General features: G+C 37.4%; 3 protein-coding genes across 11 annotated transcripts; 1 reads left to right on the plus strand and 2 right to left on the minus strand.

Annotated features, from left to right (window-relative positions):
• Positions 1–738: 738 nt before the first annotated feature.
• sh3bgr (SH3 domain binding glutamate-rich protein) lies at positions 739–13,890 on the minus strand. 6 transcript variants are annotated; one of them, XM_034700443.1, is made up of 12 exons: positions 13,237–13,890; positions 11,991–12,176; positions 11,818–11,898; positions 9,548–9,637; positions 7,813–8,013; positions 7,158–7,184; positions 6,979–6,999; positions 5,537–5,560; positions 5,130–5,156; positions 3,905–3,931; positions 2,217–2,273; positions 739–1,377 (listed from the first exon to the last, which is right to left on the minus strand). In XM_034700443.1, exons 1-11 carry the CDS (start codon positions 13,279–13,281, stop codon positions 2,256–2,258), a joined length of 747 nt encoding a protein of 248 aa, XP_034556334.1. In that variant the 5' UTR covers positions 13,282–13,890; the 3' UTR covers positions 739–1,377; positions 2,217–2,255. The 6 variants fall into 6 exon arrangements, with proteins under 6 accessions (XP_034556334.1, XP_034556333.1, XP_034556332.1 ...); XM_034700442.1 differs by having other exon boundaries at positions 5,130–5,188; XM_034700441.1 differs by having other exon boundaries at positions 5,130–5,188; positions 7,158–7,187.
• A 2,769-nt stretch (positions 13,891–16,659) lies between these two features.
• Positions 16,660–22,859, minus strand: get1 (guided entry of tail-anchored proteins factor 1). Of its 3 annotated transcripts, none has more exons than XM_034700448.1 (6): positions 22,759–22,859; positions 22,370–22,475; positions 20,237–20,402; positions 18,985–19,052; positions 18,629–18,743; positions 16,660–17,761 (listed from the first exon to the last, which is right to left on the minus strand). In XM_034700448.1, the coding sequence occupies exons 2-6, from the start codon at positions 22,457–22,459 to the stop codon at positions 17,688–17,690; spliced, it is 513 nt and encodes a 170-aa protein (XP_034556339.1). In that variant the 5' UTR covers positions 22,460–22,475; positions 22,759–22,859; the 3' UTR covers positions 16,660–17,687. The 3 variants fall into 3 exon arrangements, with proteins under 3 accessions (XP_034556339.1, XP_034556337.1, XP_034556338.1); XM_034700446.1 differs by having other exon boundaries at positions 18,611–18,743; positions 22,759–22,858; XM_034700447.1 differs by lacking the exon at positions 22,759–22,859 and having other exon boundaries at positions 18,611–18,743; positions 22,370–22,595.
• A 140-nt stretch (positions 22,860–22,999) lies between these two features.
• On the plus strand, positions 23,000–26,091 carry LOC117824935 (glutamic acid-rich protein-like). 2 transcript variants are annotated; one of them, XM_034700450.1, is made up of 5 exons: positions 23,000–23,256; positions 24,278–24,307; positions 25,056–25,118; positions 25,237–25,350; positions 25,458–26,091. In XM_034700450.1, exons 1-5 carry the CDS (start codon positions 23,242–23,244, stop codon positions 25,569–25,571), a joined length of 336 nt encoding a protein of 111 aa, XP_034556341.1. In that variant the 5' UTR covers positions 23,000–23,241; the 3' UTR covers positions 25,572–26,091. The 2 variants fall into 2 exon arrangements, with proteins under 2 accessions (XP_034556341.1, XP_034556342.1); XM_034700451.1 differs by having other exon boundaries at positions 23,051–23,256; positions 25,461–26,091.
• Positions 26,092–26,577: the final 486 nt, after the last annotated feature.

Consider the following 26,577-nt stretch of genomic DNA (forward strand, 5'->3'; position numbering starts at 1 on the left):
GTTAGAAGACTCAGTAGCAAGTGCCAGAAAAGATTTTATCACAACCAGTCTCGGAAATAAAGAAGTTTACACTCCAAGTTATTTGGGGAGATTTTCATGAAGACTATATTTATTCATTTTTTTTAAACTATAATCTTACATGCTATGTAGAATAGGGTTATAGTTCATTTTGTTTTTAATATGTTTGACTTTTTGTCATGAATTCCAACAAAACTAATGCCTTAGTGAATATTGCTAATTAAAAAAATGTTAGCATACAAAGAGTAAGAAAGGAAACTCTAAAAAAATGAATAAGTAAAAAAAATATATAAAATAATAATATTTAATAATAATCATAATAATAATAATAATAATAATAATAAATAAATAATAAACACATATTATTATTACTACTACTACTACTACTAATAATAATAATAATAAAAATAAAAATAATAATAATAATAATATTAATAATAATAATAATGGACATTTATCCCAGGGCTTAATACATTTATAATAGCTCCAAAACACATGAAGATGTAATTCCATGGATGTTAGATGTAAACTGCGTTCATGTGTCATTAACACCCTTTCACATATTTTGAACAATATATCAAATGATTATACCAAATTTGCTGCTCCATCTTTGCCAAGATCTTCTTGAACAAGGTGTGTCATTTTTCTTTTCAGCCCCAAACTGGCGTGACTGCAAAAATGGACCTTCAATCTATCAGTACAGCATGTCAACACAAAACATGAGTTTTTAGATCAGTCTACTTTATTGCATCTTTCTAGCATCCAATCCTCGGACACATGTTTCCTTCCTTATTAAATAGTGCATTGATTAGACAGTAGTATTAGCAGAAGCATTCATAGAGGTGCAGTATGTCTGCAGGCTTAGATAATGTACATATTTCAAGCCATGTGGCCATTAAAAGTCTTGGTTTCCATTTCTACATTTAGTTGGTAAAAGTTGGTGGTTAAAGTTTAAAAAAAAATACACAATACAAGAGTCTTTACGACAGAGTTCAATATGAAACATTGAGATGTGAACCTCCTGAAGTAGAGCTGGCGAGCCAAAGGTTTTTTTGTAATTTCTTAAAGTGAGAAACATAAACATGAGAAATATGTTTGAGTTTTACAAAACAACTGCACATTTTTATAACAGCATGTCTCTACAGGCAAATATAAAAATTAAGTCAACATTTCAGTCAAAAAGAGAGGGATGGGATGAGGGCAGTTGTAGGTTAGGACTTTCAGTATTTTCAGCACACAATCAACAGTTTCCAGTGAAGTCCAGTGTGGCTTTTGGGGAGGGTAGGGGGGTTGTCTGACGGGACAGAGGGAGGTCAAGCTTCAGGGGTCAGGGAGAGACAAACTGAAGGCTCCTTCAGGCTGAAAACACAAGACCAACAGAAAAAATAAATAGAAAAGAAATCACACAATTTTCCCTTTGTCCGTGGTGGCCGAGGCAGCCACTAACACATGCTGTGCCTGTGTCACCAGGCTTGCCCGTTCCTCCGGAGGCATATCTAAGCTTACTTTGCAACTTCCTCTAACAAGGCATGACAGGGGCTTGCAGGGGTTTGGGAGACAGCTGAGGAAGAGGAGAGGCATGCATTGCCATCCTTCAAAGCCTGCTCTGTGGCTCTTTCTTTAGTGGGTCATAGATGCCTGATATGCAGAGGAGGACTTAAATGTAGGCTTTGAGGATTTGAATTATTATCAACATCATCACCATAACCATTAATGCAACTGCCCCAGGAAAATGGAAAGGGGGGATGGTTTTATGACTCTACATGATCCCCATGGCATTCTGTGTACTCAGCTGTGGTGTTCCATGTAAATGGACAAAAAACAAACAACGCCATACAAATAAAGCTTCTGCAAGGAGAATATAAGGGTTGCTTTTTTTTAGATTTGTGCATCTTATATTTGAAGGTAATAGGGTTCCATTGCAGTGAATACTTAAAAACTGTTTCATTGATACATATTACAATGTGGATAAAGCAGGGAGGTTGAACAATTATTATTATTTAGCCCATAGCATGATCAAAGACAGACACAATAATTAGAAATCTTCAGAAAAGGAATTCCTTTTTAATTTATTTTGTTGCATTCATGTGTAATATAATGCAACACTGATGGGGCCTACTCAAGATGCCATGCTGTGGTGAGGATTGACTGCCCTCTAGTGGGAAAGCAAAATCACCAGCACAAAGCTGCAGACTTACCTGGACAGAAGTAAGTCAATGTGACCATGTCGTCTGCCTCTACTCAGCCTCTTCCTCCTGTTAAAAGATACTTCCATATGTCAGTTACAAACAACAAAGCAAATGGGTAGAATATCAAAGATCTTTTAAACTTTTCGGTGTACGTAAGGCTGTTTTGTGATTGGTATCCTTTAAATGTTTTTTGCTGTGTCATCATAAAACAAAAAAAACTGGGGGCCAATTCAGTCCAATTTTATTGTGATAAATGTAGCTTGTTGTTTGGTCCCTTCATTTAAATGGGTTGGGTTGGGGGGCTTTAAACTAGGTATAAGATTGTGGTTGTATCTGCTTAGTTTGTTGAGTTGATAAAAAGCAAATCTTGCACATTTGGTATCAATAAAGCTGTGAGTTAAAAAACCACTTGTCTTGTCCCTCTCTCCATCAACCTTATTCCAATGACAATTTTTGTATCGACCTAATGATCAGTGATCTAAAGGTCTAAATAATCAAGATATTCTTAAGCCTTGTATTCCTTGTCTCACTAAGATCCACAATCCTCATAACAAGGGTGGAACACATTTTTTGTCAGGCACAGGAAGCAGCTCAGAGGTGACTTTTTTTCTTGTTATATCACCTGTGTTTTTCCAGGTCTTATTCTTCTGAAGTGTTAAAAAAGAAAGAGAAGACATGGAGTCACATGAGGCCATAGTCCAAATGGCAAGAAGGTGGCAGGAGGACTTCAAGTGTTTGAAATAAGGGCAGGTCAAAAATAGAAAGGACATTATCCGAGAGAAGTGCAGTCATTGCCAATGATGGCAGGGAAGAGGACGCTGAGGTAACTAATGACCCACAGATCCTGAGATGACCTTTGTGCGATAAAAGTGGTGCTTGGATGGTCACCCAAGATGCTGTCAAATCAACATCTACAAGTCATTGTATACTTTGTCATGCCCCTTTCAGCTGAAGAGACTGATGACTGTTCCTTTTTGGTACAGTTTTTTCAACTGCTCATTGCCAAGTAAACAGAACCCTAATCTAGGGACAAGAGAGTTGGCATTATAAACAGGAATAAGAAACTACAATTGCATGATCCACCCCCGTCATACAGCTTAATATAGTGTGTATCAAACACTATGACTAACAGTTTAATCTAGTGTGTTTTCTCATGTAAAATGTTTTTTTTTTTCGCTTCCAAGTTTTGCACAACAATAAGATGGCTTTCAACTCAAACATCCTGTTTGGAAATTGTCATTTTTTTACATTTCTTGGCAAAAACAAACAAATGACATAACTTCTTATCAAACAGAAAACAACACGTCCCCTTGTCAAGTCAGGTTCCCCTCTCCAAGCAACATAACAAATTGAAAACATGTCAAAGTCACTCCACTTTGCAACCAAGAGAGTTAAATAAAATAAAATAAAAACTGTTCTTAAAGCATGGATGGATGTGTTTCCCATTTCCACCAGACTAGAAACAAATGTAGTGTGGTGCCATCTTTAAATATATGATTCTAAGTAAAAATCGGACTAATGGCACATTTCTAACTTTGTGCACTTGACCACGACACAATGGCCTTGATAAAAAAAAAGCATAACATGTCTACACACATATACATACAATCTTCGAATGCAACCAAATCATGCATTAAAATGCCTAAATGATTCACATCATGCATGACTTTAACAAAGAGTCTACAATTTAAATATACCTCTTGAACTTCAGCCTCTTCTTCCTCCTGAAACGAAATCAGAAGAATAAGTGAAGCCACAGAAAGGGGGAAGTGTATAGGGTCAGATTATTGTCACAAAACTATATCCACCTAAGGTACAAATAAAATACTGTCATATTTATCATGCTGCACACTATCAGGCCTCTGCATGGAAAAGAAGTCCATGCAGCACACAAAGAAAGAAAGAAGAAGAAAGAGAGGAAGGACAATGTACGACTACTCTATAATCCCTGAAACACAAGAAACCACAAACAAACCACAGAGACTACCTCACTGCCTGGTTTGTCTTGTTCCTGCAAGAGAGGTGGGTCAACAACAAAATAAATGGAAAGGTAGAAGGAAGGCAGAGGGAAAAAGGCAAAGCAAAGCAAAGCACTGACGCATACATGATAGAAGATCAGGCAGTGGCTGGAATGTCTCAGCACAGCAGAGCCCTTTTCACACAACATTTAGCAAAGGAACGTTTGTTTAGCTGCAATCTTTTTGATACTTAAGACTGACTTTAGGCTTCAGAGTGTTGCTTGCTGAAGTGGGCAACACCCTGAAGCCTAAACCTGATTTGGGATCCATTAATGTCTAAACTTGTAAAGTTTAAGGTTTCAATGCAGTAAGAAAATATGCTAAGTGAATCCTGTTCAAGACAACTTGCAGCTAAGTGTAAGTGTAAGTGTATAAGTTTGGATTCAGAAGGGCGCTGGACATAATAAGGTCTAGGGCCCTTGTCAGCCAATCCCAGGTCAAAAGAAAGTAACAACTTACATCTGGGCACTTTGCAAAGTTAAGGCTACACAGTAAAACAATTTAATATCCTCTGACAGCTGACTAATGTGACTTACAGCATATTATTTTCTCTATAGGAATGAATATTATGTGGCCAGTGTTCTTATGAGAGTCACAAGAGGTCATATAGTACCTATGACTACATCACAGCATATATAAGTTGATAGAAACAATGCACACAGTTACAGGCAAAACCTCTTGGTAAGCTCAAATATCGTTTTTCGAACTCTTTTACTTTATTCTGACTTGTTATTGTTTACAGGGATGCCATGCTTCTGGTCCCTAGACTAGTAAAAGAGAAAACCAAAGGAATGTTTGATAGAGGGGGAAAAATGTTCAAATGACAGTGAGAGAGATTGTGATGAAAACACAAGCTGAACCAAGGAAGGCTGGGGCAAGTGAAAAAGAAAGCATATAAATCTACCTCAAGCTGTCGTAGCTCTTCTTCCTCCTACAAGGAATAACAGATAGCTGGTCAGCAGGCTGTGTGGGGAGCAAAATAGCATGTTGTGCAACAGGCATGTTAGGTTAAAATTTTTCTGGAAAAAACTATCAAAATGATGGTGATAGTTGAGGTTGTCAGGAACCAGGAAGAAATGAGGAATATGATGTTAGCACAAAAGATGGTTAAAAAAAAGGGTTAATAAGGAAGAAAAGCGAGGAACAGGAGAGCAAGGAAGAAATAGTTTAATTCTTGAGAGGGAACTGTAGTGGTAACTGTAGACCAAAACTCATTCAAACCCAACACAACTAAAGCTGCTTCCTTGACCCCAAAAATAATAGGAGACGATATGGAGAAGCCATAGTAAGAGACAATCATCGCACAGTTACCTCTGACTGCAAATCCTCTTCCTCCTGGAGGGAGCAAACCGAGGGATGGACAAAACAAAAGGAGGGGCAAAGAAGGATCAAATGCCATTAAGTGCATGCATGAAAAACGATTGGTGTAACCAGCAGCAAAAGGATCTCTGAAACGAATTCATCTATAAAAGGTCATGTGATTCAGGTCTGGATCGCAGTCTGATGTAACATGCCTATTTTAAATGCATTTACCTGAAGCAGAAGGTGGCGATAGTAATTGAGGGTAACATCAAAGTAAATTATTTTGAGTTATATTAACAATTGATGCCAGTATGTCTCTCTTTCGCTATATAAGGCTGGTAAAAGTGTTTGACGATCCCAACACGCATTCCCAACCAAAAGTGGGGCAAATAGGGCTGAAAAGGTGATTGTTTTTAGAGGGTACAAAAAAGAAAGAAAAAGGTTTTCAGCATTCAAATGCTTTTACACGGCTCAAAGGTTGCAAAAAAGAAGACAGTGATTGTCCTTGTGAAGAATAAAGAGAGGTTACTCTATTACCTGTGTACAACTACAGGACATTCATTTAGAGTACAATTTAAAATCCTTATTTGTATAGCGCCAAATCACAACAAACATTAAACATCTCACCCCTCTATCCCCCAACCTCCCATCACTTACTTTAACACTCCCTGTCCCATTGAAAGTTACTAACCATAGACCTTTCTGGAGTTCCTGAGCTCTATTGTTTTGTAGGTTTCCTGAGTTGCTGCCGTCCTGCTGCTGCAGACGTTCCAGACTCCTCCTGCAACGAACGTGCCAGACTCCAGTGGCAACAGCTACTACTACTACTATCCATCTCATCACTATCATCACTCTCTCGCTCTTATTCTCCTATATCCCTCTTTCCAACCCCAACTTGGTCGAGGCAGATGCCTGTCTAACATGAGTCTGGTTCTGCTCGAGGTTTCTGCCTGTGAAAAGGACGTTTTTCCTTGCAGCTGTAACTAGCTAAATACCGTGAGGTGCAATGCTCATGGTAGATTAAGATGAGTTAGACTGAGTCCTGTCAGTAAGAAGGGACTGGATTGTATCCTGTCTTGATGTCTTTGTTAATAACTTAAAATAGAGCATTTAAAGTCACAGTGGGTTTGTACATGTTTTGGTCATAGTTGGCTTCATCTATACATACTGACACTACACTTCAGAAAATAGAAGACAAATTCAGCAATCAACTATTCTTAGGCTCTTTAAACCAAAGTGAACAAGGATAATAAGCCCAAGCTTTTTTGTTTGTTTGTGTGTGTTTTTTTTTTTTAATAATTCAACATTTTTGGATTCTATTGATTTCAGCTTCAAGATCTTTCTTTTCTTGAATTTCAGCTAGCACACTGCCCAACTAGCAATAACTGCTTTTTTTGTAATAATAACAGGCTTTAGACTCAGCAACAAGAACACCAAGTTTCTGTCCTTACCCTGTCTTCATCAGCTTCCTCCTGTGTAAGAAAAGAGAAAGAGCAGCCTTTTTTTAAACTTTTTTTTTTACCAGTTTCCTTTATGCTTTTCATATGTTTCTTACCATTAAAAAATATGTCATCAAAATACAGTGCTTTTAAGTGTAAAGTGTAGTTAGGTGTGTTTTTGAGAAACCTACCTGTCCTTCTTCCTCCTCTGCTTGAGCCTGCTAAAAGAAGAAACAATTTAATGTTAAAGATGTCATATTGTGCATTTGGTCTAATACCCACACATACTACTACATTCCGTCTATATTTACACCGAACAACCACAGAATCCACAGATCACACAGGCTTGTTGAACCAGACAAACTGGGGTGCGAGTGACAAACCTTGATTAGAAAAGTCAATGGATATGCAGTGAAATGTAAAATGTGAAGTCATCAATGGAAGTTGTACAATTTCATCAGAGGAAGACAAATACACATCAAGATAAAGAAAAACAGACAAGAAACTTGAAAAAGTTGCAGAAATATAATAGTGAAAGGGTTAGCTATACAGTGGTGCTTAATAAATGGTGAACAGGAATGCTACTTTTTGTGTTAGTAAGTTTCTGTACTCATGGACAAGGAGATGCAGGACGAGGACGACAGGAACTTGAAAAGGAGGCAAATCCTTAGTATGGAAGGAAAGGGAAACAATAAAGGAAAAATGGAGATGCTGAGGGGAGAAAACCAGAGCATTCCAGGAATGATGGGAGGGTGGAAGGAAAACATTCATTCAAAACTATCCAAAGAAAGATGGGAAAGGGAGTGTGGATTCTAGTTCAGTGGCAATTACTATGTTTTCTGTGACCTCATCTGTTTCTTCTACTGCCTCCTCCTCCTCCTCCTCTGCAGGGAGCTCCTCCCCAGCTGTTTCTTCGTCATCTGCGGCCTCCCCCTCTGTTACTTCTTCCTCCTCGCAAACCTCAGCTTCTTCCTCCTCCTCATCACCTGCATCTAGCAGCTCCTCCTCTGTGTGTGCATCTCCATTACGCTCCTCTACTGGAACCTCCTTGTGAAAAAACAACTAGTGGTCAAGGCAAACAGATGATGAGATTATCAAAGAGTATGTTCATATAAAGCAATGGCATGGATGGTCTGCTCATCATTATGAGAGGTTGGAGAACTTCAAAGAAAAGTGTTTATCAATCCAAGGAATAAATTGGTGAAGGGAAGTAGAGTGGAGCGGGTCAGCTCTGTTGAGCCAGAGTGAAGCATCATAAATTGAAGACAGCAATTTATTCTTAGGTAACAAACATATAATCTATAAATGTTGCCAATTACCTAATCATTTGCTTTCTTGGCGAATGTGAGAATCAGAATCAGAATCAGCTTTATTCGCCAAGTATGCTTGAACACACAAGGAATTTGACTTCAGTAAACTGTGCTCTCTTTGTACAAGGCATAAGAATAGGAATAAGAATAAGAACTACAATAAAAAATAAAATAAAAATATAATAACAATAACCTTAGCTATAAATACAAAGAAGCAACAAATAGGCTTGACTAATATGTACAGGCTAAAATAATATGATAAAGTGCAGTGGTGAGTTGCAGAGGTAGTTTTACATTATAAAATAGTAGTTAAATAGTACAAAAAATAGAAATATGGAATTCTGCTTTGAGAATTGTTGCATTGTGTATCTACATGACTAAATGGAAATTACTGTCAGATTGTTATGGAATATTAAAGCTGAATCCAGAAGCTAATTGGAAAATAAGGTATAGTAACTTAAGTGAACAGTGCCAGTTGCCATTTGGGTTTTTATGTGCTGGATTATTACAGATTAAAAAAACTGGACGGAAGATTTTTTTATGGTAGCTGTTCCCCTGTTTCCAGTCCAAAAATAGAACAAATGTACGATAAAACATTGATATATTTAAACCTGTCATAACTCTGCTGTAATGCATTACAGTTTTAGAAATGGAAAATGTGGTTAGAATTGCAAAGCAGAACTTGAAAGTTGTGTTTTCATACAATCCACCAAATTTTCTTCTTTCAACTTTCTAAAATTGAAAACAAGCAGGGGTTTTTTTTATTACTGTTTATAGATAGGGAATTGTAAACAGTTAAATGTAGCAAGTGATAAGCATATATTTTTATTGGTAAATCCTATTTATGTATAAGTTTGTATAATGTATATGATGTAAAAAGCCCAGATGAGCAGGGGTTTGCACTTTGGAAGAAAATTGTTAGAAATATAAATATAAAATATGTAGTCAAGACGTATAAAGAACACACACTGTCTTTCAAATTATGCAGAGCAAAAACAAAATAAGCAGTCTGAAAGCAGTGATGCAATGTCCAAGTGTTATGATGAGAACACAGTATATTTTGTTAAATGTCTCACTCATGCAAAAAACAGAAAATAGAGGTCAGTCTGATGACTAGGACACAGCAGCCCAGGAAAGATCCAGGCCTGTTCAAGTCAAAAGGGGTGGACAGAAGAAAAAGTTATGAGTTATAATGTATGGGAAGGATGGGGTTATACAGGGACAACAAAAATCAGAGTAAGAGGGGGAAATAAAAGGAGTGACGGCATTACTATTAAGTCATCAAGGTCGCCATCTGCATTTGTATTCTCAGCGTGGGTCCCATTCTTCACAATATCCGCATTCTCTGCCTTTTCTGCTTCCTGTGTCAATAGAATCATCAGATTTACATGAGTGTATTATACAGATTGAGGACTTGAAATTAACCTCTTGAATCCCCAGCGTGTCATGAAAATCTTACTTTTAGCTACTTAAAATGTTTTCAAAACAAAAACTGAGAGAAATGTATTCATATAAATACCTTTAATATTAAAATTAAAGGTTGATATATTTGGGAGTCTGGGTTTTAAACAAACTACTTCATTCTGAATGGGGGATATCAAGAATTTGCTTTGGCACTCACCAAAGTGTTACTTAAGAACTTATTACCCGGCTTTCTCAATGATCTTCCGGTTGTGTAAGATGCTTGATTCTGACTGGTCAAAACCCATTGACAACGGTTGTTAACTTTAACTAATTTGAGGAACACCAGAGGCAACCTAATCACATCATGTCAAATCAGTCCGTGGTAAAGATCTGTGCCAAGGTCGTTATTGTAAATGAGAATTGGTTCTCAATTGACTTACCTGGTAAAATAAAGGTAAAATAAATACATTTTAAAAAAGAGTTCCGGCACATTTTGCTTCTGCTTGTTGACACCACAGACCGAAAGATGAGGTAAAATCGTTAGTTTCCGTTCATATCAAAATAATGTGGCTAAAATGCTAGTTTGGGTTTGCGTCAATCAGGCTGGCTAAACAACATGAATATTTCAGGGTTCCCACTCTTTTCTAGAGATCATTTTCCAGGACATTTTCATTGATGACCGAGCTGGTATGACAGTCTAAATTTAGTTCCCAAATAGTCTAATATGTTCCTCTCAGTGGAAGTCTACGTTGAAAGACATATAGTCTATGGCTATCAATGAAATCATCTCTTACATACTTAAAAAATATGGCAAATTGTTAATAGAATAATGCAACCACAGATGTACAGCACTTCCCTTTATTAGTGCAACCAAGTAACAATGATGGGCAACTTCTCAGCTTTCTCTTTTCTCAAAAAATATAAAATGAGCTAAAAAAATAACAAAAGAACCTGCAATGGAATCAGGAAGCTGCCTTACTGAAATAATTCAATAATAATAATGATCAGAGGATCAGTGCATTAATGACCTAAATAGAACTGAATGACAAAAATCATTAGTCTGACAAAGGATAGATCATTAGTCTCACAAGATATTCAAAGTTTGTTTTATACTAAAGACATGACTTTTCTGGAACTGCTATTAAAACAGCAACAACTACTACTATTGTTGTGCTTGTGTTGTTGAGCCATGTTACTAAATTCATGTATTCTCTGCACGACTCAAAGAAGAGTTTCATGTTATTACATCATGAGTGATAACACGAAACAAGACAAAAAATGTTTTAAAAAGTTTCTTCTTGTCATTATGTGATTTATTTTATGCCATAACACTGGTATGCATATTTCTTGTGAGAAAATTAAAATATCTAAAAATAACATCGTCTAACACCACCTATCTTTTCACTTAACTCTGACCTATTTTTCTTTATTGGCATGGGGATGGTAAGTTTTCTGTGATTTGGTTTACTAGACAACGCTGGGGATTAACTGTTTTTTAAGCCTGAAAAGATGGCCTTTTTAAAGAACTGTACATTATGCATTGTGCTTTTTTCCCCCTACGTTTTATGTTTTCTTTTTTTTATTATGGCATCGGCACTATGACAATGGTGTGGTGCCATAATGAACCTACTAGGCTTTAGTTTAAACATAACAACTTTGTCCCACAATTGAAGGGGGGAGAGAAAGGTGGTCTATTAATTTAATCTTAGTTTGACTTAGTAGGTTACAAGTATTTAAGATTTAACAATTTCCAATTAGTTGCATGTCTAGTTTCAGTTACTTTTTTCTTGTAAACCTATATCGGCTATATTTATGACAGAGTAATAGTTTCCTGATGACTGCCTGGTACAATAAATATTGAAGAACACCAAGTTTTCATGATTCTACTGGGAAATTTGACACATCTTCAGAAACAGGTAGCCATTGAATTAGTTGTATTGTTCTAATAGTTCAAAAACATCAATGAAATATCATAACTGGTAACATGGTTCATACAAAAATCAGATATATGATGTATTTCAGAAAGCCAATCCAGAATCAGAATAAAACATCTGTTGGTTAAAATAAATGATGATACTGTCACATTAAGCAGGCATAGAAGAGTACAAAATTTAGCAAAAACAGGAAAAGTTCAAACCTTTGACCCTGGAGGAGGGGGCAGCCCCAGGAAGGCATGGATTGAGTTGTCCTCCTTTGCATCAAAGAATGTCTCATAGTCCTGTGAAGAAATTAGATGACCTATTTTTTAACCTAAATTAAAGATTCCTCTTCAGAATAATGAGTGATTTTTCTGTTTCTTCGTGTAATTACCCCACAGTAGCCCTCGTCATTGAAGATCTGAGGGGGCAGGGGGATGCCAGTGTTGGGCTTCTTCTCCTCTGGGACATTCTGCCTCATCCACATGCGGTTCTCCTCATTGCAGGCGATGTCCAACTGAGTGTAGTCCACTTTAAGAGCCTCCAAAAAGCCCACCACATCTTGCTGTTTCTTTTTGATCTGGAAAGCAGAGGCAATGCATTACATTTTTCTGTAAAAAAAATTAATGGCAAGTTTGTTTGGAGAAGGGTTAGGAATTTCAAAGACTACAATCTGAACCCTCCTATGTCTTTAAGTGGTAATACAGTTTAAATTCAAACCAAATACACAACATGCATCTCTTAAACTGGGGTCCTGTCCAATCATATTAACATATTAACTGCAAAAACAACCATATTCCACAGAAGTGCTTTAATAATGTATGGTTAGTTTATGGAAATGTATTGTCCTATGTGAATGAAGTCACTTTCTGACCAGTTATAGTTAATCACAAAATCAGTATTGATGTGGGTGAATGAAAAAAGCACAAAAAAATGAGTTATTTTCATCCATTAAATTCACAGCCCAAAAACAAAGCAGAAAACAAGTTCAAGAGCACATACACTATAAGAGGGTAGGTAAACTACTGCATTCAGTTAATAATTGCCATGTTCTCTGTTCTAAACATAAAATTTGGACCTGACCTATCCTAACCTAACCTAAGGATTTATTTGGTTCAAGCTAGACAAGTTTGAGACAGGTAAAGATACAAATAGCTCCTCCAGATGATCTTTCTGTTGTAAGATATTAATCTTCTGCTGACCATGGTCCACCATGCCTCTCCGGGAGTGGTTCACATTACTTATATACTGTTAAGCCCACGGTAGAATAAATTCACCCCTTTATGCTTTAGTAACCATTATACTTGATTTAAGATGTACCTTATGACAAACATATAGGAGATACTGTTTATTCGGAGTAAAATCTCTACCAACACTTTACAGCGGGGTCTGAGCTAGAGTCCCTTTTCTAGGCTCTGTAATACATAGACTTTACTAGAAGAAAACTACCACAGCACCGCGCAAGCATACATCTCAGAGCAAACATGTTAGTATGGGATAACTTTGAAAAATGAAAAGCAAGTGGCATTTATATTGCGGTTCCAAGGCCTCAATGTGAAACAAAGTCTGGCTCGGTTAAAGAAGTACAACCGGTAAAGTTCATTTCAGTGAGAAATCAGGCGCACGGGGTGGTTGCTTACCGCAGTGGATCCTGATGACGAGGCGAGGAATACTTTAATCACCATTATGTTTCTTTATATTTGAGGACTATGCAACAAGTAGGCTCTTAAAGGAGCAGGGGGACTCCTATTATTAGTGCGTACTCAGGACGAAGACATGGCACTGAGATCGCACACACACACACACACACACACACACATACACACACACACACACACACACACACACACACACGGGTTATTTTTGTCCAGGTCCCATCAATGCGGGATTGGCGGGTTGGTCCCTATGGGTGCAGCTAATAGAGTGATTGGCAACTTCAGCTGTCCATCCAGGCAGAGGACAGTGAATAAGCTTGTAGGTCTTAGCTGAGTGCATATATGGACAGAAATAGCGCTGACCAGTAGGCCTACTATAACTCAAACACCCAGAACCCCCCTTAGCAGCAACTTGTTGACTTAATTCAGTTGAAGTTGTTGTGAAGCTTGGACTGTAGTCTACATTCAAGTTTCAGTAGCCTATGTCCTCCTGCCCCATGTTCGTAAAACTGGTTATTATTAGAAAGCACACGCTGAAAAAGAAAATGGAGTAACCATTTAAACACACATGGGCCCACGGTTCGAATGTTTTGAGAGTTTTGTACATTTTTTCCCCTCTGACTGCGTGGGAAACCTTAAGTGGGGGAGGCAGGGTATGGTTGTAATGTTTGTAATGGGTGAAGTTGTAACACCAGTATGCAGTGTTGCCAACTCCTCAGTGAGGAAAGTAGCTATTGGCTGTCCTAAAAGTCGCTAGAAGTCGCTAAATGGCGTCATCACTTAATTTGCATAATTTAAACTGTAATGGACGCTGCACGAGAGACGTGTAATGTTGAGGGAGACACAGAAAGAGAGTAAGAAAACACCCTAAATATGTTTATAACTACACTTAGAAGCCTACAACAAATGAAAGTAAAACATGACATTTTTCAACCATAACATTTTCTACATTTTTACATGTATATAATCTACATTAACTATATAAATGGACCAAAAAGAGACAGTAGGTGGGATCAGCCAGTGGTGTCTTTGTACATTCGTGATACGTTTGCAGTAGTGATGTGCGGATCGATACTGAAATATGGATACTTCCGATACCAGATCTTTATGCTCTAAAATCGACTCTCAAATCAAAATATCGATGCTTTTGATACTTCATTCATTTGAGGCAATGTTTATCATTAACAGGAACACAGTGGAAAGTAACTAAACCATTGAGATCTTGTCTAAATGATACGTGGTTGGTGGGAACTACTAGTTCTAGTTCTTAATAATGAAACAATAATTTATTGTAATTGTTTTATTGTTTTACTTATTTTCTTTTTTGTTTGTGTTTAAAACACCATTTCCACATATTTTGTATGATTGTGTCCTCCGTTTGGTTTTTCTGTTGTTGTATTAGCTCGGCTATATTGTAAATGAGGCCGCTACCTCGATATACTTATGAGTTTAAAATAAATAAATAAATAAATTACTCAGAAATACACTACTTTTTTAGATTTACCAGACACAATAGGTGTATTTGCACAAAGTATCCGGATCGGATCGGTATCACCGATACCAGCCTGAATTTTACTCAGTATCGGATCGGAAAGGAAATCTGTGCTATCGAACATCACTAATTTGCAGTCTGAATGCTGAGGGATGAACGCTGCCTGCTCTGAATACAGCCTAGGAGGGACTTACAGCAGCATCCACCGCTCGTTGAGAAAGATACATGCTTTCACGTCAGTCTCAAAAAGTCTTCATTTAAAACCAGAAAAAGTCACTAGATATGTCGCTAGTCACTTTTTTGAAAAAGAGTTGCTAGAGTGGTCTGAAAACTCGCTAAATATAGTGACAAATTCGCTAAGTTGGCAACACTGCCAGTATGTCAGTGGTTACAATGTCCACCACACAGCAGTCACATGATCATCTGAATATTTACACACTTCCTCCAAAGCGGCAACCTCCGGTCTCAAAATATGAAGCCAATGCGGGAGTGTTATAAATTGCAATTCATTGAGCATCCGCTTGAGGCTGGGTGCAGAAACACCGGAAACCACATACACACCAATTAAAAAAAGACCATCCTTGTTAAGATTACGAGTTTTTGCCAAAATAAGGACACGACTGACTTGACTGACAGGCAGGAACACATAGCTGTTGGCTAGGAGGCTCAAACCCCGCCTCTTTACGTCACACTAAGCTTGGTTGAGTTCAGCGTTACCAATATGGCTACCACCAACAATTGGCTTCAAAACAGCGCTCAGGAACAGATGGGTGACGTCACGGATACCACGTCCATTATTTATACAGTCTATGCTTCCTCCCTGCTTCCACATGGCAGTGGGGTTCTCGCAGAGCTTCAAATTGGTTGCATTTGTATTAGAAATCTCTATGTTGGTACTTTGAATAAAACTTAAGAACTTAAAAAATTAGTTTCTTGTGCTGAACCAAAAAGTATAACATCCATACCCAGTTTCCCCAACTTTTACAAAAGTCCAAATTCAGCGGATGGTAAAATGATTAGCTTAAATCACTCAGGCAGAGGCAAAATTAAAAACGGTAGATGTCAGCAGTGTCTATGACGGGTAAAAAGTATAGACTGTATAAAATATGGACGTAGTACCCGTGACGTCACCCCTCTGTTCGGCGGCAGGAGCCATATTGCTTCTGTCGAGCGATTGTGACAGAAAGAGGCGGGCTTTGAGCCTCCTAGCCAACAGCTACAGTGTTCCCGTCTGTCAATCAAGTCTGCAGTGCCTCTCATTGGAAGACTAGTAATCTCAATATCTTGGAAATAGCTGAGTTAGAAAAAAACTTTGCAGGTTTAAGTCTGCGCCCTCCTGTACAGAGACGACAGCCTTGGTTGACTGGTCACTAGCCTGAATCCCAGCCATGATACTCTGCTGCCCCCTCCCTCGATCTCTACTCCCCACGTTCCTCTCTCTTTTTTTCTTTCATATTTACTAAATGCTATAATGCCCCAAAATGTAACTTTAAAACAATTGTCAATACAATTACAATTGATGTTAAATCATTTGTTGAGTCAATGTTTAATGTTGGTTTATGGTGTTGATATCATGATTCAGGTTTTTCTTGTGTTGCACCTTAGGGACTCTATCCTGCATTTGTCTAGCACAATTTCTACTTTTGGATCTTACCTTGTGTTTATAGCCTACCTATTATCTTCCTGATTATAGGCTCTGATCAGAATGTCTCAACTGGTCTTTGGCAAAGATTAAAGATTTGCAGTTGTGAGAAGGGTGTTGGGTTCAAAGCAACAACTCACTCATGTATTGACTATTTTTCATGTATACATACTGGACATAATCATCACAGATTGCATTTGCATCTTCTTCTAATTGATATACCAAAGGCATATGTGCTCACTGTTAAGTCAGATTTCAATCACATTAACACAGCTTTTTGATCAGGATTGGTGCTTTTATTTATGTGAACCAAGAACAACACAGATCTATGCATACACATAGGACTCAAACATCATAAGATGTTGAACTGGGTTTACTTATCCAGAAATACAAAATGCACTTGTCTCTATTTCTCATCATTCAAAATCATTTCTCATCACATATACTCCTGACATCATCCTAGTTTCCAGGTCATCATCAGTCACTACAAGTAGGCTACAGTCTGGCAGTTGTTGCATCATGAGACTTGGGCCTGCCACAACAACAATCATTGCAGAAACAAGCAGAAACAAGCTAAGAAAACAAAATAATATGCAAAGGGGTTTGTTTCAAGAATCTACAGATTATCAGCCAGGATCACAGGTTGCAGGAGAGAGAGGACAAGCAGAAACATTTGAATATGACAGAAAGGTGACTCACATCAGATGCTACTATACGCCTTTAAACCATCAATGGAAATCCTGCAAAGGGGACCCGCCCTCAGCATATTGATCATGAAGCCCAATTAGAACCTTAAGAAGTGAGTCAAGAGCCTCATAAGAATTCTTGAAGATTGATTGGGGGTTGATTAAGTAGCCTAAGTATGAGTGAAGGGAAGTTCATACTAAGTAGTCTCAGCAGAGTTACGTTCTCCGGCTAAATGATTTTTGACCCAAGAGCTTTACCGAGTTCATTTCAATTTGTAAAAGTTGTTCAGATAATCCACAGACTTGTTTTTGCCACTGAATTCTCAGTATATAACGATAAATAAGTCTTTGATTATTTTTTCTTAAGAGGTCCTAAACCATTGTTATAAAACAATATAAACTCAAATCACCCTCATCATAAATAAAAAAAAAACATTACAAAATGATCAGCAAAATAATATTGCAATATAAAACAACCTCAATGAAATGCACTGCATTTTGACATCTTTAATTACAGCAGTTAAAATAAAAAGGGTACAGAGTTCCAGAACCACTGATCTTTCAAATAAAGAGTTAAGCAAAAAGTTAAACCACTGAACATCACTCAGCTAAGTCGCTAGCTGACAGCATGAAGACCCAGTGATATGACTTTGTTGCAAACCACCAACCAGCATGTTATTCCAACTCCACCTGAAATAAAGAACAGCCCTTTCAGTGAATCAATATACAGCTCAGTATTAGGATGATTACAATAATAAACACTATAGTAGTGTTTCCCACACATGGACAATACCTGGGTGAGCTGCCCACGTACATTTCCAAACCATTTTTATGTATTTATTAATGTTTTAGATCTGTATTAGACCGCCATTTGCAATCAATGAACAACATGATCTCTTGACATTCTGTCCCTCCTTTCTGACAACATGCAGTGCCTGACACATGCTCTGTAGGTGAGGAGAGAGGAGAGAGGTCCTACAGTATGTCCCTCCTGTTAAAACACTGATTGAGGTGTGATGTCTCATGTTGAATGTGAGCACTCTCATACTTTTATGTGGAGCTGATTGCTGCCGATGTCATCCATCGACAGATACCATAATTTACAAGTCTTGCCTACGCAGTTTGAGTGAGAGAAGATTTTGAAATGCAAGTTGTTATTTGAGTGTCTTTATAAAGTGTGATGCTGATGAGTAAAGTTTAGAACTATACACTACTGACTTCCATTTGGAGGACATGCTGCTGTGTGTATAGAGAGAGGAAAGCTGTCGGAATTTTGTGTGTGTGTGTGTGTGTGTGTGTATAGGGGGATATGAGAACTGAGAGTACAGTAAGTTCATGTTAGTGAACACAAACTAAATTTAGCGGTAGAAAAAAGCACACTTGGTATTTGAACTAAAATAGATGACATAACGCAAAAAAAAAGGGTAATATATTTCAATATCTTTACATGACACCCCTGTGAATAACTCCCCTGCCCCAGGTACAGCATCATTCTGTGGGAAACACTACATATATCAACATTGTGTGTGATTCACATACCGCGGAGAGACTCATTACCTGCCACTCCAGTTGGAAAGGCCACAAGGCGCTCCACTGGGGCAATCCATTTACTTGGGACCACAGTAACTGGATCAGAGTAATACTTCCATATCAAAGAGATCATCAGAGCAGCCTGGTGAGGAAATTGGTACACGTGTGATATGTGAATGTGTTACATCAAGTTTTCCATTATGCAAGCAATAATTCTTTGTTTGTTTGCAAAGATGCCAGAACAGAAAACAGATATTGCATAAACTAGATTTTTTTGTATCAAAAATATGGTCCAAAATTGTCTTTGTGGTCAGATGGGTGTGTCGAACAATTACAACATAATCTACAACTAAATGCCTTTGTATTTGTAGTTTTCCACCTACCTGCAGTATATAGAAGACAATGTTCACAATCCATTTCATTTTAGCTTGTTGTGCTGTTCTTGATTTCACTGTGTAATTAAGAAAATACAGAACAGATTAATAGTTAGACTTGATATGCTGTTTTGCAACCTTAGAGCCACTTCAAAAAAAGCAATACTATATATAATCCTGACCTTACCTAGCTCCAGTAGGTTAATCATGGTGGTATTTGTAATTCAAAAAGTATGGCCAATATAGAAAGCTGCCCAATATAAAAAAGTGCCCAATCAGTGAACAATACTATGACTGCAGATAGTATACAAACTGAAAAAGCCTTTGCTCTGCTGTACATGTGTTTCATATATAAGTTTGTCATACTCATTTCATTATTATGACCCTTATTGCATTGCCTGTTCAAGGCGGGACTGCCTCATTTTTTTGTTAGAACTATCTGAACCCTGTAGAATGCTGGATGGAACAGTGTGTGTGTGTGTGTGTGTGTGTGTGTGTGTGTGTGTGTGTGTGTGTGTGTGTGTGTGTGTGTGTGTGTGTGTGTGTGTGTGTGTGTGTGCAATGCACTTTGCTCTTGTTTTGCATTTAACTGTTCACTATCTACACCTACATTCTGCTGTGCATGTCATCCTGCTGTGCATGTCATCCTGACAGACCACTGACAATGAACAAATATTAATTTCAAAGTAATGTTAACAGACTTTATGTATGCATGTACTATTTCTCGGTCATCAGGAGGTGGAAGTGTTGTCATGTTCACTAAAAAGTTTGAGCATGTCCTCCCTTACAAGTAGTGAGGCCCAGTTACTACCAACTCTCCGCCAAAATACAAGCATAAACGTAATTCAAATTCACACAACAAACGCTGACACTCAGAGATGCTATTTGCTCTGCAGCATGGTTTTGGGTACATTCAACTTTTTTCGTGCGCTTTGTGAATTAGAAAGGAAAAGCAGAGTAATTCTTTGATAACCAGGCATTCTGTATGTAGTCCAGATTATTTTGCAAATTTCTGGGGTTGGTTCTTTAACAGTGATGACTCTGCTGCAGTAGACATTAATTTGCAGAGGACACTTGCCTTTAAAAGTAGATGTGTCTTAAAAATGTAGTTGTATTTATAGGGTATTTAGATGTCATATTGCTAATTATTGTTGTTTTGTGTTCCTAATTTCTTCATTCGTGCTTCTCTTGTGTTGCACCTGAGGGCCCTTCTCACATGTTGTACTGCATGTATATCAAAATATCTACTTGTGTCTCTCACCGTGTGTTTTCAGCTTATCGGTCATTTTGTTGATTTTGCGCTCCAGTCTGGCATATCTTGCAAACTCATCCATCATGCTAATTGAGGACTGCTCCTTCTTCATCTCCTGGACTTCTGTCCTCATTTCACTCTCCTGCTCAGCATCCTTTTGCATCATCTTTGACAACTTGAAAAAAAAGTAATCAGAATGGTTATGACTTTACTACTACCTGATTAATAAGTCACTGGGAAGTCTTTTCATAGTGAAAATCTTGAAAGAGATTTGAACACGGGTCATTGACATGACGTGCATATTTTTGTATCCGAATCCATTATTTTCTTTTGAAATATATGTTATTTTTAAGACATACATCAATTGATTCTATAAAACCTGCTTATTTTGAATGCAATTTCAGTACATTCAAATATTGAGATTGATTTTATTTTTGAGTACCTCAAACCCTGAAAATGTCAGGTGGCGCAACCGTCCGAGCAAGTGAACTGACTTAAAACACTATAAAAAAAATATTTTAATAATAATAAATTGAAATTAAAACACCATGGCATGATTTTACATATAAGAGCTTTGAAATAAACATAATTTCATAAATATCAATAGTTTAAAAGGCACCTAAGGTTATTTAAAAACTTTTGTCCAGCAATTTGCATGTTCTCAAATGTCAGGGTGGCACCACTGTACTCATGGACCTTTTATTTTGAAAGTAAGTAGTTATAATGGACTTCAACATATTAAATAATTCTGATGACCCCAACTAATTGTCATGGCTAAGTTAAAAGGTTTGTAGAATAGAAAAGCTTTTATCAACTTATAGGTGGACGGTAACACTTTCCATGTCAGGTGGTACAACCAACCTAAAACTGTAAAAAATTATATTTTAAACCTGGCCAATAGAATGCAAAAATCCTATTATATTGTAAATAAAAAATAGACAATCAAAATATCAAAATACAAACGTGTAAAGCATTGTAACCACTCTAAGGGATACTTACTGAAACTTTCAGTTAGAATAAATGATAGGTAAGTACATATATTTTGACAAATATCTGGTTGCGCCACCTGACATTTTTTGGGTGTTCAAGTTAAGAAAAGGGTTAAAAAAAAATCAATGGAAACACTTAAAAAAGCTGTTTAAAGTACAAGCCTTGTTAGAACACACTGTTCAAAACACAAAAATATGCATTTCGACCATTCTGGAAATACTTTAAAAAAAAAAAACCTTTCTGAGGCTTATTTGTCAACGACCCATATACAAAGCAAAATCACATTTGATAACTCTACAGTTATTAATGTATCCATGTCAGCAGTGAACCTTTTCAAAATCAACATTAAGAAAGTAAATCATTGACCCCCTTCTATAACAGTGGCTAAAAACGTGCGCCTTCCCTAGTGTTGAATTACAAACCAGTATTGTTAGCTTTCTGCTACTTCAACACAACAGCAATGTTTGCTAAGAAGCCCCTTAAATGCTAACGCTAGTTCACCTCAACGACAGGCAAAATGACATATTATGTATATCGTATGTTATGTAGAACATAAGATATAACCCTACTTAAATTCCCTGTGAGTTCTTTATTTATTCATCAGAATGGGTTATCGAATACTTGAAACTAATGTGTCTGATAACATAACACCACAGTATTAGCATTCAAGCCTCCCACCCTGTGCATCATAACAGATGTAATTGTCTGCAGTGAGTTTACATTTAGAGACCACTGTGTTTAATACAGGCACACAGTCACACTGTTCTTGTTTATTCCACGTGGATAATACACTGTGTCTTTACATATAAACCTCGTGTAATTTACACACGAGATTGTGTTTTTGTTAAGGTTGAGCAGCAACAACACTATGTTCAAGGACTGTGACTTAGAATACAGTTCTTACAGTCCTGTTCATTGCGTGTAAACAACATTAATTCATCAAACTAATATTCCTTGATGTGTAATAGGTGTCGTGGAAACCCCACCCTCTGTTGGTAACTGAACAGCTGGGTAATAATAAGCTAGTTGGTTAGCCCTTTAGCTTCTCGTCTGTACCTTGCAGTGGAATAAGCTATTCGACATTGGTGTAACTGGGCTACACCGATGGCGCTTTAACTTCAAGGCTAAAATGTTATGTGTGTTCCTACTTACGAATGATGATATAGTCGGCAGAAGTGTTTTCATTAGATTGCAGAGGAAAACCGATCCCAGAACAAGGAACCACGCATAGCCGGCCGCCATCTTTGTTCCTCTGCAGCTGGAGAGTACAAAGCGCAAATTGTACTATTATTGTGCCATTTACATTCTAATGGTTACAGTTTCTACCAAAGCTATTCAAAAACACAGTCTGTACGACACATGTTATTACATGAGGTAAAATCTGTTTAACATAAAAGTGATGGTAGATGATTAAGTTGGGTTAAGAATTGTCTCACTGTATTTTTTTTTTTACTTTTAAATAAATTACGTTGTTTTTTTTTAAAGCTTCAAGTGAATTCATGTGTTTGTGCAGTCTAAAATGGAAAAGTTACAACAAAGACCTTGGAGTGGGGAAGCAAATGTGTAATTGTTACTCCATTCACTATAATGAATTACCCATAATGCAACTGTTGTTGTTTTTTTTACTAAATAACATATTGCATTTATCTAAACTGGAAAATACATTGAAAAAAGACCCTGTGGTAAAAAGTGTTTACGATTGGCATACATGTTACCCACACAGGTAAGATGTTTTCATTCAAAAGTGTGTTGCCTAGACCTCAACGCCAATCACTTGGAGCAAGGGGCGGGGAGAAACTCCTGGTAGGTTGGTAGGGGAAGGGATAAAATATACAGAAATGTTGGATCCAATCCGATCTTTGCAAGTCCGGCATTGCTTGGACGTTTGTGTTAAACCACACATACAACTGCGACGCACCTACTTGTCTTCAAGGTGTAGCGTAGGTGCTCGACCACTCTTCAAGCTTACCTAACTGTGAAAGGTTGTTTCACCCCTTTATCCCTGCCGAACAACTTACGCAACAATGGGAAAGAAAAAGGTAAGTTCAATATTTGTACTGCATTGAAAACGAACAAATCAAGAATATGTATTATGTGTTATATTGTTTACTGTTTCATATTTGGAGGCACGCGTGCGTGTTGTTGTGTGTAAATGAATCTTTTTCCAAGATGCAACGTTTAAATGCATTCTCCAGTGCGTCCATGTGCTTCTGTGCAGCCAGCCTTTAGTGCCCTGTAGGTAGAGTACACCCTGTTGTAGACAGAGAAGTGGCGCCTTTTTACTTGAGAGCCTATAGTGCAACGTGCAGTTTCATTGTGCATGTAAATTGTAGTTGTGAGATAATGCTTCTTCTCAGTGGTTTAGTCACTATAATGCACATTGGGTTAACATTTAATATGAATGTGCTGACATTAAACAAAAGGGTGTAACAAACATTGATTAACAGATTGCCATTTTAAGAGGAAATTATGCATAATTGCCTTTTGGATAAGGTATGCGCACACATTCATGCATTCTATATAGGATGTGGCAGGTTTGCTGCCCATTATTTTACAGGAAAGCTGACGAAAACCAAATTTCTGGTTCAAATTGTTTTTTTAGGATCATCAAGGTAGATTGCAAAATCAATAAAATGCAGTTGCACATCTTCCCACACGGTATAATTCCATGCGTAAATTGTAATTCTGGGGTCGGTGATGCGTTTGAAAACATTGTAAATTCCTTGTATTCATGAGAGAAGCGTGGGGGAGAGAGTGAAACTTCCCTCCATTTAAAGTTGCGACGAGAGCATGCTCCTTTTTAAAGCCATTTTGCCCTTACGAACGATGCTCTACTGTGCTTTGTGGGGGAAAACAACAAGTTGCAGGGCGTTTTTGTCGACCAAGAAGCATTTTTGACTTCCCGCAGTACTTTAAAGTTTCAAATTTTCTTAGTGACTTAAAGAGAGGGAAAGGTGCCCATCCCCCCTTTGCATCACACACCCACACCAGCTCACTCATGAATGGTTGTTGATTCTGCTTTTATTAATTTGTTTCTCCTTCTCTCTCTTTCTTGCCTAGTCTACAAGTGAGGCAGATGCAGCAGCAGAGGTTAGTATTTGGGTTTTGACTCAAATTGATCCAAACAGTTCATGGCGTCCAAATGAACATTTTGTTCTACTTAGTGTGAAGACAAAGGAACTATGTTTTTTGATATGAGATGTATATGCTTGAGTTAATAACTGATCTGTATACTCGTGAAAGTGAGAAACTGGACCTTTTTTAAGAATAAATGAGTCAGTAACTTTCTCTGAATGTACATGTTGTGATTAAAACCTTGTTCTGTTTGCTTTGATGAGGTGCACGGCCAGTAGGGGGAGCTGGTTAACAGACAGCCCACATTTCTACATTATTTATCACAAACAAATCTCAAATGTTACAGTTTTTGCTTTTAGTAAGTGTATCCTCTTTGCCCATAGTTGTGAGTGTTATCCACATTTTGAGATATTTTAAGGAGTGCTCATTTTCTTATTTTATTTTCTCATAAACATGTCAAAAGTTTTATACACCACTTCTAAAGTGCACAATTTAAGAAAAATAAAAAGGAGCTTTAAATCAAAATTAGATGGCCTGTATCCTTGCTAGTAGCTGACAAGGTAAACATCAGACAGAGACCGTTATCTGGACTTCCTACTTGTGCTCTTAGTACTCCCCTGTTTGTGCATAACATAGGTTTAATCACCCATTTTGTGGGTAAGAATGTTTTTGTTTTGTTTGTTTTTATGGACTTAATTCAGGATTCTGTATAATGCAGATTAAGATTTCAAAATGATTGAACTGTCACCTATGTGTTTTTCAGCCAACAAGAAAGTCTCCACGGTTCCAAAAAACTACTGCAGCCCCACTGCCAAAGAAGAAAAAGGTAAAAAGATAAATGTTGCTACTGCACTATGGCACTCTATTCAACAGAAATGCATTTTAGTATCCTCTGCAACATGAGTGACAGTGCACCTCATGCTGCTTTTGTTTTTGCTCGTCAGGAAACTCCCAAAAGCAAAAAGGTAGTAGCGCCCAAAGTAGTAGAAAAGGAAGAAGAACCTCAAGAAGACACAGTAGAGGCCCCTACAGAAAACGGGGAGGCCGACTCAAAGGAGGTATGAAAAGTTGCATCTTCTTGTCTAATATGCAAATAAACTCTTTGTTTGGTACCTGTGTAATGTTTAGAGAATAAGTGATGATGTGTGTTTTCTCCACCTACTAGCAGGTTGCATCGGAAGATGAGGCCCCAAAGAAGGAGGAAGAGGCTGAAGAGACTGAGAATGGAGATAACGAAGAGAATGAAGAGAATGAAGAGGAGGAAAAAGCAGCAGAGTAGTTGTGACACCTTGAAAATCACTCAGCAGGGTGCTTTCTCTCACCTTGTTTGATTCAGAGATTTATTTTCACCAACTTTTTTCATATGGCAGTAATTGCTTTGGAAAGGTGGAAATGTATTTTTAAAACCCTACAATTTCCTTTCATTTTCATGGTTTCTGTGAAGGGAAATATCAGTAACTAGGGTGTTTTTTTTTCTTTGTATTAGTGTATTGTCTCTTTTCACTTATTTTGCTTTTATAGGTTGTAGTCTTTATGATGTGAAGTCATGAATTTGATGTTCACTTTGGATAGAGATATTCTCATATGGTGTGTTGATACATTTTGTAACCTTAGAACCTTTTTATTCTAATACATTAAAATTGATAGGGTACAGACTGATCCAAAGTTGGAGAACTGGGTTATATACTTAGTCTATTTGCAATTTTCACCTTAATGATGTGCACCTCAGTGAGGACTTGTGGGAGTTTTATGCAGTAAGTGATTGTTCATTTGAGTATTATTAAATTGGTCCATATTCAGGATTTAGGGTATTGTTCAACAAAATGGTAATGCAACACTTTTGGTTTTATTCATTTTGGTTTGGGGATTTTTCACTCAATGTACAGTTTCTTTCTTTTATAAAAAACAAAACAAAAAAAGAAAAGGTGTTTTTTGTTATAAATGGTTTAAAAATGCCAATAAAGTGAATATTCTCTTAAATGTGGTGTTTCTCATCAGTAATGGATTTTATTCCACCATGCATACAGGGATTGAATTAAAAGAGCTGATATCTGATTGTTAAACTGTTTCTCTAACCATTTAAGTGATAATCTTAAAATACAAGGTATAAAATATACCAGTTGAATAAGGGATTTTATTGGTTCTGAAATTAAAATTTCATTGACACATGCTATCAAGAGTAGTTTATAAAGCAGGAAGAACCTTGGGCAGTAGGTACATGCATACATTAGGACAGGGAGTCCCAAAGTGGGGGTCGAGCCGCTAAAGGGGGGTCGCGCGAAGTC

This window comes from Notolabrus celidotus, chromosome 14 (assembly GCF_009762535.1).
Source record: "Notolabrus celidotus isolate fNotCel1 chromosome 14, fNotCel1.pri, whole genome shotgun sequence".
NCBI lineage: Eukaryota > Metazoa > Chordata > Actinopteri > Labriformes > Labridae > Notolabrus > Notolabrus celidotus.